Below are 15,317 nucleotides of genomic sequence, written 5' to 3'. Positions count from 1 at the left end.
TTTCATTATTAGGGGGTCTTAGCATAGATCTGGACATGTGTATACAAGTATATAGCCTCTACAGGATGTGTATACACAGGGGGTTACATAGGGATAGGGGAGTATGACTATACAGTGTGTGTGTGGGGGGGGGGGGCATGACTGCTTCTTCACCTCCTGCTCTGATGCCGGTCCCTGCATATAACGTGCAGTGCTCACTCCGGGCCGCGCGTGTGGGGGCGCTCTGACAGGACAGGGGCAGGGAGGGGGCACTCTGGCTAAGTTGAGGTCGGTTAACCGACGCCAGTGATGGTATCGGTATTTTTGTGGTATATCGCACAGTCCTAGCTCCCATAGGGATTAATGGCACTGGATTTCGCTGCGGATCCATTATGTGTGAAGGCACCCTTAAAGTGATATTGTCACCCCCTTTCCATATGAGGAGTTCTCAGCACCATTCCTAACCTTATATTGTAGACATTTATGTTACTGTATAAAGGATTTCTTTGTGGGCTCTCCCCTCAAAAATGCATGTTGTTGTTGAACAGTGCTCCGCAGCCATTGGAATTCTAATCTCTGTGGAGGGGGTGGAGCCTAGATGCTGATAACACCACAGAGGGGTGGGGGCCTACGACGCTGATGTGGGCCGGGCCCAGATATGGGGTTGCTCAAATGGTCCCCAATGGAATATAGATTCATTCTGTTCCCAGATCTGGTCATGCATATGGTTCAGCAGGAGATGGGATATCCATCTGACATGTGAGAGATATATATATATATATATATATATATATATATATATATATATATATTTATTTTACCACCGCCCTAAAATGACATATTAATTCTGGGGTGATGTACCTGTGTCAGGTACTGTTAACCACTTAGGCCATATCTTGTCAAGGATTTTATGAAAATTCTCCATTATCATCTTTACATGACCACACAGAGCTGTCAGGGGCCCTCTGGTAGCTCTATAACTATTGAACTCCTTGATACAAGATGCACTGCATGGTTACTGTGGAAACATGCCTACTGTTATATTGCTCCACCAGTTGGCCCACTGCCGTACATTGTTCCCGAGATACCAAAGATGCCACCTGATGTTCTCCTCTTGGATCAACACCTCATGGCGGTTGTGTGATCTTCTGTAAGATATCTGCCCTTAGATCATCCAGTCTTGTTACACGCTTGATATTGTGGACTGGGACAGCCAACAAGCGCAGCTGTTTCTGTAATACTGGCACCAGACTCCAGGCCCAACAATCTAGCCGCAAATATCAGGACATCACATTTTTGCATCAACATAAGTTCTGTCCAAAAGGTGGAGTGTGGGATTTCCCTCCAATTTATTATGTATGTAGACACTTTCAGCTGGGCCTGAAAGGAGCATGGCCTAAGATGCAACACTGTGCCTCAGAAAATGCTGCTAAATCTGGCATATTAAAAGGGAACCAATCAGCCCAATTGGGCTGATATGGTTCCCTGAGCGCTGTACCAACTGCGGCTGCAGCAGGAGCTGTATACTGGAGAGAAAGAGGCTTTCTTACCGGGGCACGCAAAAGATAGAGGCAGGGAAGTAGTCATCTGGGCGGCTCCCCTCCTGTGTGGTCACCAATCTCTGCCTATCAGCACGCTCGGAGGGGATGATTAACAGGGAAAGAAGCTGGTAACGGGCCTCTCTGCCTGTCAATCATCCCATCCGAGTACACTGACCGGCACAGAGCGGTGACCACACAGGAGGGGAGCCGCCCAGATGACTACCACCCCGCTTCTGCCTGCCACACGCCACTGTAATAAAACCTCTTTTTCTCCAGTATACAGCTTCTGCTGCAGCCGTGTCCAGTATGTGCCGTAGGCTACTCAGGAGCTGTATATAGTACTCCAGTGAACCATATCAGCCTATTTGGGCTAATTGGTTACATTGGAGGAAATTAATAGGGTGCTTAACCTTAGGGCCCTATTAAACTAACAGATATCTGACAGGTTTTAACAGCCAGAGACAAAAGGATTTAAAGGGGTAGTGTGGCGTTTTTCTTTTGGTGGGATGACATGTATATTTTCTGTGTATGTCTATGTTTTTTTCCCTTTTCTTTGGGGGGGGGGGGGGGGGGGGATGGCAGAGTACTCCTTTAAGAGGAGAACGCTCAGTCTTTCCTCTATGACAGGTTCTCTGGTCATAGTCTGTTCCTGGCTTTGGCTGCAAAAAAGGGGATTTTTTACTCACCGTAAAATCTCTTTCTCGTAGTCTTCATTGGGGGACACAGATACCATGGGTATAGGCTGCTGCCACTAGGAGGCGCTGACACTAAGAAAGAAACAAAGGAAGTGACTCCTCCTGAGCAGGATATACCCGCCCACAGGCACTGAGGTAAACCAGTTTGTGCCAGAGCAGTAGGAGAAGTCAAGAACAGGTAAAGTAGGAATAACACCAAAAACTGAGAAAACTACCATACCGATGAAAAACCCAAAAGAAAAATGGGTGGGTGCTGTGTCCCCCAATGAAGACTACGAGAAAGAGATTTTACGGTGAGTAAAAAATCCTCTTTTCTCGTGCGTCTTATTGGGGGACACAGATACCATGGGACGTCCAAAAGCAGTCCATGGGGTGGGAAAGATAACCGCTAGACAAGAGCGCTTGGCGAGAAGCCACAAAATAGCACCAACACAACCATCAAATAGGAATAGAGCAAGGGTTGATGCTGAATGCGTCAGAGAAAACCCCGACAGGTCCGCGGCAAAGGAAAGCGGGTCTAGTCCCTGGAGCAACGTGCTGCACTGCAGAGTGGGTTGTGGCCTTCCTAGAAGCCAGCAACATGATGTAACATTGAGTCCAACAGAACTAGTAGGCTAGATGTGGGGAAAAAAGCAGACGCCCAGCCAAGTAGGCGACCACAGGCGGCAGGGACTTACTCTGAGGTAGAACAGAAAGGCAAAGACAACCATGACGGGAGAGACTGGAAAGTGTTTCGTGGCACCTAGAGGCCTAAGGCGTCAAATAAAGGAGAAAGGACTGAGAGTCTCTCATAGAAGGTGCTACATGAGATGCAGGAGAAGCTGCGTCCCTGACTATGGAGCAGGGAAGAATGGCCAGGCTGGAAGCTCCATAGGCCTAGGAGTACAGTCTTCACTGTGAAGAGAAAGCCATGGCCTATGACATGAGTTACCCCATCTGAGAAACACATACATGTTAATAAGAATAAAGCTTTCCAAGCATAATGCAGTCCAGGGAAAGAAGGAGAGGGAGAAAAGAAAACCGTGATCTGAATCTTGAGCAAGTTGTCCTGAAAAGAGTACAGTAGTACCTGGTACCCCGCAGTGTCCGACAGAAAAGATGAGCAGAGGAAGCCGGTAGGCTGGGAAAAAAACAACTCCATGGGCTGTTAAAGCCTCAGAAAGGAGGTCGATCATATAAAACACTCCGCTCCAAGGAAGCCTAGAGGTACTCGAGAGCATGGAGTCAAAGAAGAAAACCGTCGAGGGAGGTCGAGGTAAGGCTTATAGGCACGGGAGTTGTCACAGGACAATGGGAACAACAGTTAATACATAGACTAGAGTCCATATGTAGACTAGATCTAGAAACCAACGCCTCAAAGGGTGAGCAGAGACGTTGCTTGAGAAAGGAACCTTATGCGGGATCCAATGGCCACATTGAAGAGATTAGCGGATCAACCAGCTCAACCGGATCCCTAGGCAATTGGAAAGGCGAGAGCCAGATGCATTCTGGTGGACAGAGCAACAGGAAAACAAGGGGACTTTAATGGTTAATGAGAAAAGATGATCGAGAATTGGCAACTTGCCGAACAAATGAAGCCTGGCCAGAATGCAATAGGTTCGGAGACGATAGGTTCGGAGACGATAGAGCCTTAGGTAGGGCCAGACATGGGCCAGTGAACAACCCTGTTTGCAAGTAGAGGAAATCTTTAAGGGAGAAGTTCTCGAGGACTCCACATGGGAGACAAGATTAGGGAGGGGGATCGGGAGTCCCATCTGGAGAGCATGGCAGGTCAACAAGAAGACCAAGGACAAGCAAGTCAAGCAGGAGTGCTCATAGAGGCCAATGAGGGCTGAAAACCCACATCTGCCTGTCGGAAGAAGCAATCTCGGAATAACAGTCCTCTGGAGGACTGTAGGATACCTATTATACTAAATATTCCATCCTCACGGAGGAGAGAAGGACTGCTTGAAGATTTCCTGACTGAGTAGTAAAAAACCAAACCTAGGATAGGGGGGTCATGCACAACAGTGTGCTACTCCAGAGCGTAAGAATAACTGTATGCGGGAGCACTGCAAAACCCTGAACTGAGAACAACAATGCTTCATAGTCCATATGGCCAAAAAAGGACACTTGGAGAAGCTAGACCACAAAGGGACCATACACCTAGGCTTAGGACGGTAGAGAAACAGTACAGGCAGTAAACAGGAATCCTTACCCTGTGAGACTGCAGCTGCCTAAGAGAGAGAAGACTAAATACTAGCCATGTTGGCCATAGGCAGATGCAGAATGAGAAGTCCTAAAGCAGCACTGTGAGTCATGTAGGCAGTCGATGTCCTACATACACCAGGGGTAGAAGAAACCCTTTACTGTTTTACCTGAGGAACCGAGAGGCCTCACTTCACCCAGATCAAAGAGAAGAGGCAATGTGGCTGGTGCTGACCAAGGACAGCTTCCTGAAGTAGAGCACCATGAGACAATAAGAACAAACCTCGCTGAGGGCCATCCGCAGTATAGCAGAGGGGACGGTCTAGGCAATACAATACTACTACTGTTACCAAGCCATACTACTGGGTAACAGCCAGTGAAACAAATGCCAAAACATGGTAGTTATGCCCAGATGAAGGACAGAAGAACCACCCTGACAGTACCAGGATGAAATAGTGACTGTACCTATATGCTGCCGGCCACTCAGAGGACCAGAGTATGACAGTACAACAGTCCGGAGGCAGGTAAAGCAGGGGGTTCTGTACCTTGTGTAGTGGGACACGTAGCAGGATGCTCGGGCTTTAGAAAGGATACGGCCCGAGAGGAATAAACCAAGGTTACACTGCCCGAGAGCAGGTAATGAGACTTGCTAGTGGAAACATACAGAAGACGAAATGGTGTGGTAACAAGTTACCCTACGATGATCCCCTGAAGTGACAGGCACCGATCATGGGAGTCCTACGAGGATGAAAGGTAATATACAGGGTAACACGAGCAGAGTAGCTGCAAGCAGTAAGTAACCAAGGACCAGCATTCAAGAGATACAAATCCCTGGACTGGAAGCAGGTAATGTGCCTGGTCAGACCTGTAAACTAGACAAGCAAACAGAAGCCTACAGGGTGTGCTCTGGGAGCAAGGAAGAGAACAGGACTGAGTCCCAATGTAAACGAGAACTGGACACGAGAAATGCCAAGCATCACCACTATAATGCACTATAATGAGTGGACCTGAAGAAGGTGTATTACATCGTGTAACAGAATACCACAACCTGTGCACACCAAACTACAGGTAATGTAGTTGGAGCCATATCATGCAACAGAGGGCAGAGCTCTGAATCACCTTGTACCACCACCTGGGAGGTGATAACGTGTCCAGTTCTATGTCTCTGACATCATGTAGTAAAGGTATCTATGTCATGAAGATGAGAGGCAGGTCTGAAGCACCGCCCGCTAAGGGGTGATGTGAATGACAGGACATGTGTCGTGCTTGTGACATCCTGTAGCAGAGGGGGTAGCTCTGAGTAACACAGGAACAATGATTGGCAATGGGTGATGTGTCTGGTCCCATAACCTGTATGACCAACCATGTAGCAGACGGTTCTCCTGGTTGGGAAACCGTGTAGCAGAGGGTTCTGCTCAGAGCCCAGATACACCGCCTGGAAACAGGTAACGTGTCTGGTTCTGTGTACTTACCGTGACACCGTGTAGCAGAGGGTTCTGCTCAGAGCCCAGATACACTGCCTGGAAACAGATAACGTGTCTGGATCCGTGTCCTGCTCGTGACACCATGTAGCAGAGGGTTCTGCTCAGAGCACAGATACACCACCTGGATAGCGGGTAACGTGTCTGGTTCCATGAACTTCTCGTGACACCGTGTAGCAGAGGGTTCTGCTCAGAGCACAGATACACCACCTGGATAGTGGGTAACTTGTCTGGTTCCATGTACTTCTCATGACACCATGTAGCAGAGGGTTCTGCTCAGAGCACAGATACACCACCTGGATAGTGGGTAACTTGTCTGGTTCCATGTACTTCTCATGACACCATGTAGCAGAGGGTTCTGCTCAGAGCACAGATACACCACCTGGATAGTGGGTAACGTGTCTGGTTCCATGTACTTCTCGTGACACCATGTAGCAGAGGGTTCTGCTCAGAGCACAGTAAACTCTGTCTAGTAGTGAGTAACGTGTCTGGTGCAGTGTCCTACTTGTGACACCATGTAGCAGAGGGTTCTGCTCAGAGCACAGTAAGCTCCGTCTAGTAGTGAGTAACGTGTCTGGTGCAGTGTCCTACTTGTGACACCATGTAGCAGAAGGATCTCACTGAGGACAGATACACCACCTGGATAGCGGGTAACGTGTCTGGTTCCATGTACTTCTTGTGACACCATGTAGCAGAGGGTTCTGCTCAGAGCACAGTAAACTCTGTCTAGTAGTGAGTAACGTGTCTGGTGCAGTGTCCTACTCGTGACACCATGTAGCAGAGGGTTCTGCTCAGAGCACAGATACACCACCTGGATAGCGGGTAACGTGTCTGGTTCCATGTACTTCTTGTGACACCATGTAGCAGAGGGTTCTGCTCAGAGCACAGTAAACTCTGTCTAGTAGTGAGTAACGTGTCTGGTGCAGTGTCCTACTTGTGACACCATGTAGCAGAAGGATCTCACTGAGGACACAGAAACACTGTATGGTGATGGGGAATGTGTCTGTGCGTATGTGGTTGGAGGGGAACCAGAATGTGTATATAAGTATTAATGTAATCTTAAATATATAAAATCTGACACAGAGGGGTCAAAAATGCTGGATCTGCAGACCAAGGGTTGCTGGAACATTATATGGAACATTGGCCATAATAAAACATGATGCAAGCCATTCTTATATATGTAATGGTGTAATAACCACTTCCACCAGTAGGTGGCAGGAGAAGCTGCTGGGAATAGAACAGTGTGTGTGGTAGCTCTCCCGGGAGAGAACACGAACACACACACACACACACACACACAGACACACGGCAGGATGCTGCAGTCCGCAGCACCCGAAAAGGGGCGGGGCAACCCGGGAGGGGGCGGGGCATCACAGTGAAGGCTCCACAGAGTTAAAAAGATAACAAAAATGGTGATGCTGCGGCCTTTACGGCATCCGAAAGGGGGTGGGGCCTAACGGGAGGGGGCGGGGCATCCCACAGTAAGGGTCTATTCACACGTCAGTATATTTTTCCAATCCGCAAATTTCAGTCAGTATACAATCCGCAAATTCAGTCCGTATTGCATCCGTATTGCATCCGTATTGCATCCGTATTGCTTCAGTAAAATACAGACCCCATAGAGTTGTATTGGATGTGTCAGTTACTGTCCGTACTAGGGTCTGTCCTTTTTTTTTTGCGGAACGGATTGCAGCCCAGTACACAACACGGATGTGTGTATAGGTCCATTGAAATACATTGGTCCTATATTATTGCGGATCCGCAATTGCGGACAGGAACAGGATGTGTGAATAGGGCCTAAGTCCCAGCAACTTAAGAAAAATGTCAGGATGCTGCGGGCTGCACGGCTCCCGAAGGGGGCGGGGCCTAACGGGAGGGGGCGGAGCATCCCGGGGTGCAGAATCAGCCACATAAGATACAGGGCTGGATGCTGTGGCCCACGCGGCACCCGAAAGGGGGCGGAGCCTAACGGGAGGGGCGGGGCATCCACAGTGCAGTAGTGCAGGCTCAGCAACCTAAGAAAAATGGCGGGGTGCTGCGGCCGACAGGGGGCAGGGCCTAACGGAGGAGGCGGAGCATCCTCTAGAGCAGGTACTCCAGACATAGCCACAATAGGGAAAAAAGGCGGGAAACTGCAGCCTGCACAGCACTGACAGGAGTGGGAGACCCCTCACTGTACACCCCATGGCACCCAGAGAGGCACCAGTACAAAATAAAATGGAGGAGGGGGCTGGCCTGTTACTGACTGAGGGGAGAGCCACAGAGGTACAGTGACCCTGAGGGAGTGGAGCATGGGGAGATGGAGAAATCCCTGTGTGAGGAAAGCATGGCCCGGGGGTTGTCTATAAGAATACAATGGTGGCCTGGGAGGGAGGGCAGGGGGAATATACTCACCAGGTAGGAGCCCATACTCACCATTGCTGTCTTCAGCCGGTGGGTGCCTCACCTTACGCGCCAAGCTCTGGGGGGGCGAGGCGGGAAGGGGCTGTGCGGATACAGAGTCCGCAGAAAGGCGACCAGACAGTCAGACTGATCTGGGGCCCTGGTGTCACGTTGCCGGCCGGTGGCAACCGAGGGTAGACAGTCCATCTATATTTATGGTCTGTTCCCTGGTCGCATAGTGGGGGGGATCAGGGTGGGTCTAGATTACCCACCGTGCCCAAGAATCCATAGGACCTAGAAGGAAAAAGAAAATCTAACTAACTAAACATAAAGGAAGAAACTGGCCTGGAGAACCCAGACCTGTGTCTGCCTCCTACTGACACTAAGCTAAACTGGTTTACCTCAGTGCCTGTGGGCGGGTATATCCTGCTCAGGAGGAGTCACTTCCTTTGTTTCTTTCTTAGTGTCAGCGCCTCCTAGTGGCAGCAGCCTATACCCCATGGTATCTGTGTCCCCCAATAAGACGCACGAGAAATCTGTCAGATAATCTGTTGGTGTAATAGGGGGCCTGACCTTAGAGTAGGCAGTCTTCAGATGTGATAGCCTGAACTAAATCAATAAACCTGACATTTGATGACAGTCTACTCTACGTTTGCACACAGAAAGTTTGACTAAACCTGGGCGGATATCTGAGGTAATTGTGCGGCGGCCACCATGTGATGCTACTGGTCACAGGGTGTCAGAGGTTCCTGATACAGCGATCAGTTTATCGCTATACCACCCACATGCACTTCTGGCTATACACCACTTACTGCTGAAGACTTTGTAGGCTTGAACACTGTTGGGCTGGAAACAAACGGCTCATGTAAACTGCAATAGTCATTTGGACTCTCAAAAGGATTGAGGATGTGGCTGCGGCCTGGAGTCTCAGGGGTCAGCTGGGCCCGTACATCACCCATCTCAGGAACGGGGAGGTACTGTGCGCACTGCTGCAAACCTGCAAGAGAAGATGGAGAGCGGCCATTACTACATGGGAACAGCACCGCTGACAGGCTGAAAACTGAGAACTTATTTTTTATATAGTTTATGTAATGTGCAATGCACCAATTGTAGTTGTAAGAGCAGGAGCGTGTGAATGGCAGCCTGGTCACACACCGCACCATGTACTATAGGCGCCATGTAGGTGTAAGAGCAGGAGCGTGTGAATGTCAGCCTGGTCACACACCGCACCATGTACTATAGGCGCCATGTAGGTGTAAGAGCAGGAGCGTGTGAATGGCAGCCTGGTCACACACCGCACCATGTACTATAGGCGCCATGTAGGTGTAAGAGCAGGAGCGTGTGAATGGCAGCCTGGTCACACACCGCACCATGTACTATAGGCGCCATGCAGGTGTAAGAGCAGGAGCGTGTGAATGGCAGCCTGGTCACACTCCGCACCATGTACTATAGGCGCCATGTACATAGTGATGGGCAGATGCCAGTGCCAAGCTCCAGCTGCCACATGGGCCATCTATTTCATAGCCAACACACAACCATGCAAGTGCTGTGGAACTACAGGTCCCAGCACACCCCGGCAGCTCTGCACAGTACAGCACGTTCTGCCCTTATTTGTTCAGCATCTACAATGTATTGGCCGCCGCCTCCTCCCCTCTACTACAGGTATACAGCACTATATGAGGTCACCTCCAGCCGCCGTTATCCGCTCCCCTGCACACACCGTCCACAACGAGCCCTTCAGCGCCGTTTCCTCGTCCCTCCCGCTCCTGACCCCGCCACCGCTTCACTCAGCTCCCACTTACTCTTTCTACTACCGCTCCTTGCTTACACCCAATCAAAACCGCGACGTTGAAGAATCGACCAATCACAGAGCACGGAAGGGGTGGAGTCTTATAGGGAATTACGTTAACCAGTGAGCTGAGTTCCGCCGAACAAATTCGAATGTGACCCCGCCCCCTGTCGCCATAGGAACTCTATAGCTAAGCTCGGTTCCTCCTTCCCAGGGAAGTTCTCGTAGAGAATGTCAGCGGCGCCTTAGCCCCGCCCTATGTGGGCGGTCCCCGAGCGACCATTCTACCCAGCGACCCCAACGTCTGACAGCACATCCGGCGGCCGGGCGGGCAGTCACCATGGCCAGCGCTCCTGTCAGTGTCAGCGCTATGAGGGAGACTATGGACGGTGAGCGGCAGGATATGGGTCGGGCTGCCGACTTCTTAGTATGAGATAAGATCGTTCTGGGTGCAGAACCAGCTACAGGCCGCCATAGCTGCCAGCATTCATATACCTGAGTGTCTGATGTATGTTACATGTGCTGAGCAGCGCCCACTTGTCTTAGAAAGTGCCCGGCTCCCCACAGGTCTCTGTATACCTCTGCGCCCGGCTCCCCCCGGGTCTCTGTATACGTCTGCGCGGCTCCCCACAGGTCTCTGTATACCTGTGCGCCCGGCTCCCCCCAGGTCTCTGTATACCTCTGTGCCCGGCTCCCCCCAGGTCTCTGTATACGTCTGCGCCCGGCTCCCCCCAGGTCTCTGTATACCTCTGCGCCCGGCTCCCCACAGGTCTCTGTATACCTCTGCGCCCGGCTCCCCCCAGGTCTCTGTATACCTCTGCGCCCGGCTCCCCACAGGTCTCTGTATACCTCTGCGCCCGGCTCCCCACAGGTCTCTGTATACCTCTGCGCCCGGCTCCCCACAGGTCTCTGTATACCTCTGCGCCCGGCTCCCCACAGGTCTCTGTATACCTCTGCGCCCGGCTCCCCCCAGGTCTCTGTATACCTCTGCGCCCGGCTCCCCACAGGTCTCTGTATACCTCTGCGCCCGGCTCCCCACAGGTCTCTGTATACCTCTGCGCCCGGCTCCCCACAGGTCTCTGTATACCTCTGTGCCCACTGCAGTCACGCTATCAGCACTTCACAAAAATGTAGTCACGCTATCAGCACTAGAAATTGCAGTGCTCTTATATACCATGTATTACGGTAATAGCCAGGACTAGTTAGTTCCAGGCTTCAGAATGTGCCAGGACGATCATAGGGTGACACCTACATGTAAGACTAAAGAATGTCAACTCTTAACCCCTTCAGATCCATTCACCCACTGTTAACCCCTACACATCCACTACAATCTAGCTCATATACTGTTAACCCCTTCAGCTCCGGGAATATTTTATTTTTTTCTAACTATACGTAAAACAATCCTAAAATTTTAAAGTGCTGCGGAATCTGTTGGTGCTATATAAAAAAAAATTGTTATTATTATTATTTTAATTAACACCTAAAAGAAAATAAATGTGTTTTGCGCCATTCCTGCACGTATAACCGCCTTAGGGTAGCTTTACATTACCGGATTCGCAGCGGATTTCACGCTGCCAGTTTGCAGTGAAATTTGCTGTGAATCCTTGTACTGAGAAGGTCAATGGGGTTCTGCTTCTTGTGATGCATTAAATTTCGCCACATAATATTTAACACCTGAAAACCCGGCTCATTTTAATTTATTTCTCTCATTTGTCTTATAGAAGAATCATTTTTACTGTAGGAATTTGGAGTAATGTGATGGGAAAGTGTCTATTTGGGGCTATATGTCGCACACTTTGAAGTCCAATAAAATCACGAAATCAAATTGTTATCCAATCTCGTTACCAAATCCTAGAAGAACGGTTACTCTCGTACAGATTCTGTGATTTTCAGACATTTTTACTGTCGAGATTTGGGGTAATGTGATGGGAAAATGTCTATTTGGGGCTATATGTCGCACTATTTGTATCCCAATAAAATCACGAAATCAAATTGTTATTCAATCTCGTTACCAAATCCTAGAAGAACGGTTACTCTCGTACAGATTCTGTGATTTTCAGACATTTTTACTGTAGGTATTTACAAATACACATTTTACCATCACATTACTGTAAATTCCTACAGTAAAAATGTCTGAAAATCACAGAATCTGTACGAGAGTAAGCGCTCTTCTAGGATATGGTAGTGTGATTGGGTAACAATTTGATTTTGTGATTTTATTGGACTTCAAATTGTGCGCCATATAGCCCCAAATAGACACTTTACCATCACATTACTCCAAATTCCTACAGTAAAAATGTCTGAAAATCACAGAATCTGTAGAACAGTAACCCCTCTTCTAGGACATGGTAACGATATTGGATAACAATTTGATTTCGTGATTTTATTGGGATATAAATAGTGCGACATATAGCCCCAAATAGACATTTTCCCATCACATTACTCCAAATCCCTACAGTAAAAATGTCTGAAAATCACAGAATCTGTACGAGAGTAAGCGCTCTTCTATGATATGGTAACGAGATTGGATAACAATTTGATTTCGTGATTTTATTGGACTTCAAAGTGTGCGACATATAGCCCCAAATAGACACTTTCCCATCACATTACTCCAAATTCCTACAGTAAAAATGATTCTTCTATAAGACAAATGAGAGAAATAAATTAAAATGAGCCGGGTTTTCAGGTGTTAAATATTATGTGGCGAAATTTAATGCATCACAAGAAGCAGAACCCCATTGACCTTCTCAGTACAAGGATTCACAGCAAATTTCACTGCAAACTGGCAGCGTGAAATCCGCTGCGAATCCGGTAATGTAAAGCTACCCTAAGGCGCTTATACGTGCAGGAATGGCGCAAAACACATTTTCTTTCTTAAAGGTGTTAATTAGAATAATAATAATAATAATAATAATTTTTTATTTATATAGCACCAACAGATTCCGCAGCACTTTAAAATTTTAGGATTGTTTTACATATAGTTAGAAAAAAAAATATTCCTGGAGCTGAAGGGGTTAACAGTATATGAATTAGATTGTAATGGATGTGAAGGGGTTAACAGTGGGTGAATGGATCTGAAGGGGTTAAGAGTTGACATTCTTTAGTCTTATGTAGGTGTTACCCTATGATCGTCCTGGCACATTCTGAAGCCTGGAACTAACTAGTCCTGGCTATTACCGTAATACATGGTATATAAGAGCACTGCAATTCCTAGTGCTGATAGCGTGACTACATTTTAGTGAAGTGCTGATAGCGTGACTGCAGTCTGTGCCCGGCTCCCCACAGGTCTCTGTGTACCTCTGGGCCCGGCTCCCCACAGGTCTCTGTGTACCTCTGGGCCCGGCTCCCCACAGGTCTCTGTGTACCTGTGCGCCCTGCTCCCCACAGGTCTCTGTGTACCTGTGCGCCCGGCTCCCCACAGGTCTCTGTCTACCTGTGCGCCCGGCTCCCCACAGGTCTCTGTGTACCTGTGCGCCCGGCTCCACACACACTCACAGTGCTCCCCATTCACTTCTTCCTGTGGGATAACAGCGACCCCCCCCCCCCATACATACACACCAATTCACACGGAGGCAGGCAGGGCTCCGCTAATCTTGCTCAGTGTGAACATACCTTCAGAGTCTAAACGCATAGTCCCTTGTTAAATATAGGAAGTACATTGCTCCAGCTTTGGAACAGCAACCCCAACAACAGTGCCATGACCCTTCGAGTAAGAGACCCCATTGTCACCCTGCAAACCCCATTAAATTGAGTTCTGTCATTTTGAATAGTGCTGGGACCTAGGGACAAACATGAGAGTTTCCAGTGTGATTTTATTATTATTTATTATTATCTGAACGTGTAACCGCTTTTGTTCACCAACTGTATGAATAAGGAGGAAAACATGAATATTCTCATAACTAATATGATATTGTATGGGTTTTCTGACAGTGCTCCTTGAAATTTCAAGACTGCTGAACACTGGTTTGGACATGGAGACTTTGTCAATTTGTGTAAGACTGTGCGAGCAGGGAATCAATCCAGAGGCCTTGTCATCTGTCATCAAAGAGCTCCGCAGAGCGACTGAGACCCTGAAGGCAAGTGACTTCTTTTTTAGAGAAGCCTAAAAATGACACGAGCTATAAGCTATAAAGATAAATAACATCAATGTGTAAACTACACCGACTTAAGTATGTGGTCACTGAACCATCAATGCAATGACACCACAGGATCTCTGAAGGTACACAACTCCCTCACAACAGACTTGTTGGTACCCAAGTAGCAACAAAATGTAGTGCTGTACCTTAAAAAACCTTTGTATTAGTGCTTACCATAGGCAATAGAGGCTTGAATGGAAGCACAGTGTTTGCCATTAGGTATGTCTGGCCTTTGCTGTATTCGCAAGAGCTCTGAAGGTGTCCTGTGTTGTCTGGCACAAGACATTAGTAAGTGATCATTAAAGGGAACTAATAATCCCACTTTTGGTAAAAATACAGCATAATGCTTTAATGGGTACTCCGGGCTGGGGGTATTTTTAGTGTATGGCCGGGGAGGGGGTGGCTATAGACGCTGCCATCTACTTACCTCCCCGAATCGCACCGCCACGATCTCCCATCCCACTGCCCCTTCCTGGTATGAACTGTGGTTTGAGACGTGACGTCTCAAGGCAGCTCAGCCATTCAGTGACTGAGGCGTGACTTCGCTACGACCACTGAATGGCTGAGCGGCCTTGAGACGTCACGTCTCAAACCGCAGCTCAGACAAGGAAGGGGCAGTGGGAAGGGAGAACGTGGCGGCGCAATCCGGAACCCAACGCAGGAACTGGGGAGGTAAGTTGATGGTGACGTCTATATCCAACCCCTCCCCGGTCATACAGTAACAATACACCTAGCCCGGAGTACATCTTTAAAGGGATTCTGTCACCTCCTACCCATCCTCCTCAAAACCCTAAACGAATGTCATCTGTAAGTAGCATAAGGGAAGCTGATTCCAAATCTGTCATATGTAGCTTTCTACTCCTTTTGTATTTCACTGCTGTAAGCCTACAGACTGGGCATGTTGCTGCATAGAAAAGACTACTTAACTCAAGAATATAATAGAGAGGACTACTTAGACTCCTTCATTTGTGGACTTCTAGCAAAGGAATGCAAGAACATAGAAAGATATAGAATCAGCGTTGTATACTCTACTGATGTATACACTGCTGAAAACTTAAGTTTAGCGGGTGTTTTGGAGGTGACAGTCCCTTTAAAGTGATATTGAATATGCAAAAGAAGAGCCCGTG

At 48.4% G+C, this 15,317-nt stretch overlaps 1 protein-coding gene across 3 annotated transcripts in view; it reads right to left on the bottom strand.

Moving 5' to 3' along the window:
* The window catches only part of BORA (BORA aurora kinase A activator), a 34,470-nt gene extending 24,102 nt beyond the window's left edge, over positions 1-10,368 (bottom strand). Inside the window, exons 1-2 of one of the 3 annotated variants that reach the window (XM_069970608.1) lie at positions 10,068-10,368; positions 9,078-9,262 (exon numbers count right to left, since the gene is read on the bottom strand). In XM_069970608.1, the coding sequence (XP_069826709.1) occupies positions 9,078-9,224 (147 nt within the window). In that variant the 5' untranslated portion in view covers positions 9,225-9,262; positions 10,068-10,368. Of the gene's footprint in view, positions 1-9,077; positions 9,263-9,951; positions 10,045-10,067 lie in introns of those variants that run through there. The other 2 variants (XM_069970607.1, XM_069970609.1) reach the window with 2 other exon arrangements.
* Positions 10,369-15,317: the final 4,949 nt, after the last annotated feature.

This window comes from Dendropsophus ebraccatus, chromosome 5, assembly GCF_027789765.1.
Source record: "Dendropsophus ebraccatus isolate aDenEbr1 chromosome 5, aDenEbr1.pat, whole genome shotgun sequence".
NCBI lineage: Eukaryota > Metazoa > Chordata > Amphibia > Anura > Hylidae > Dendropsophus > Dendropsophus ebraccatus.
Note: the sequence above shows the minus strand (reverse complement) of the source record. Positions and strands in the feature narration are given on the sequence as shown.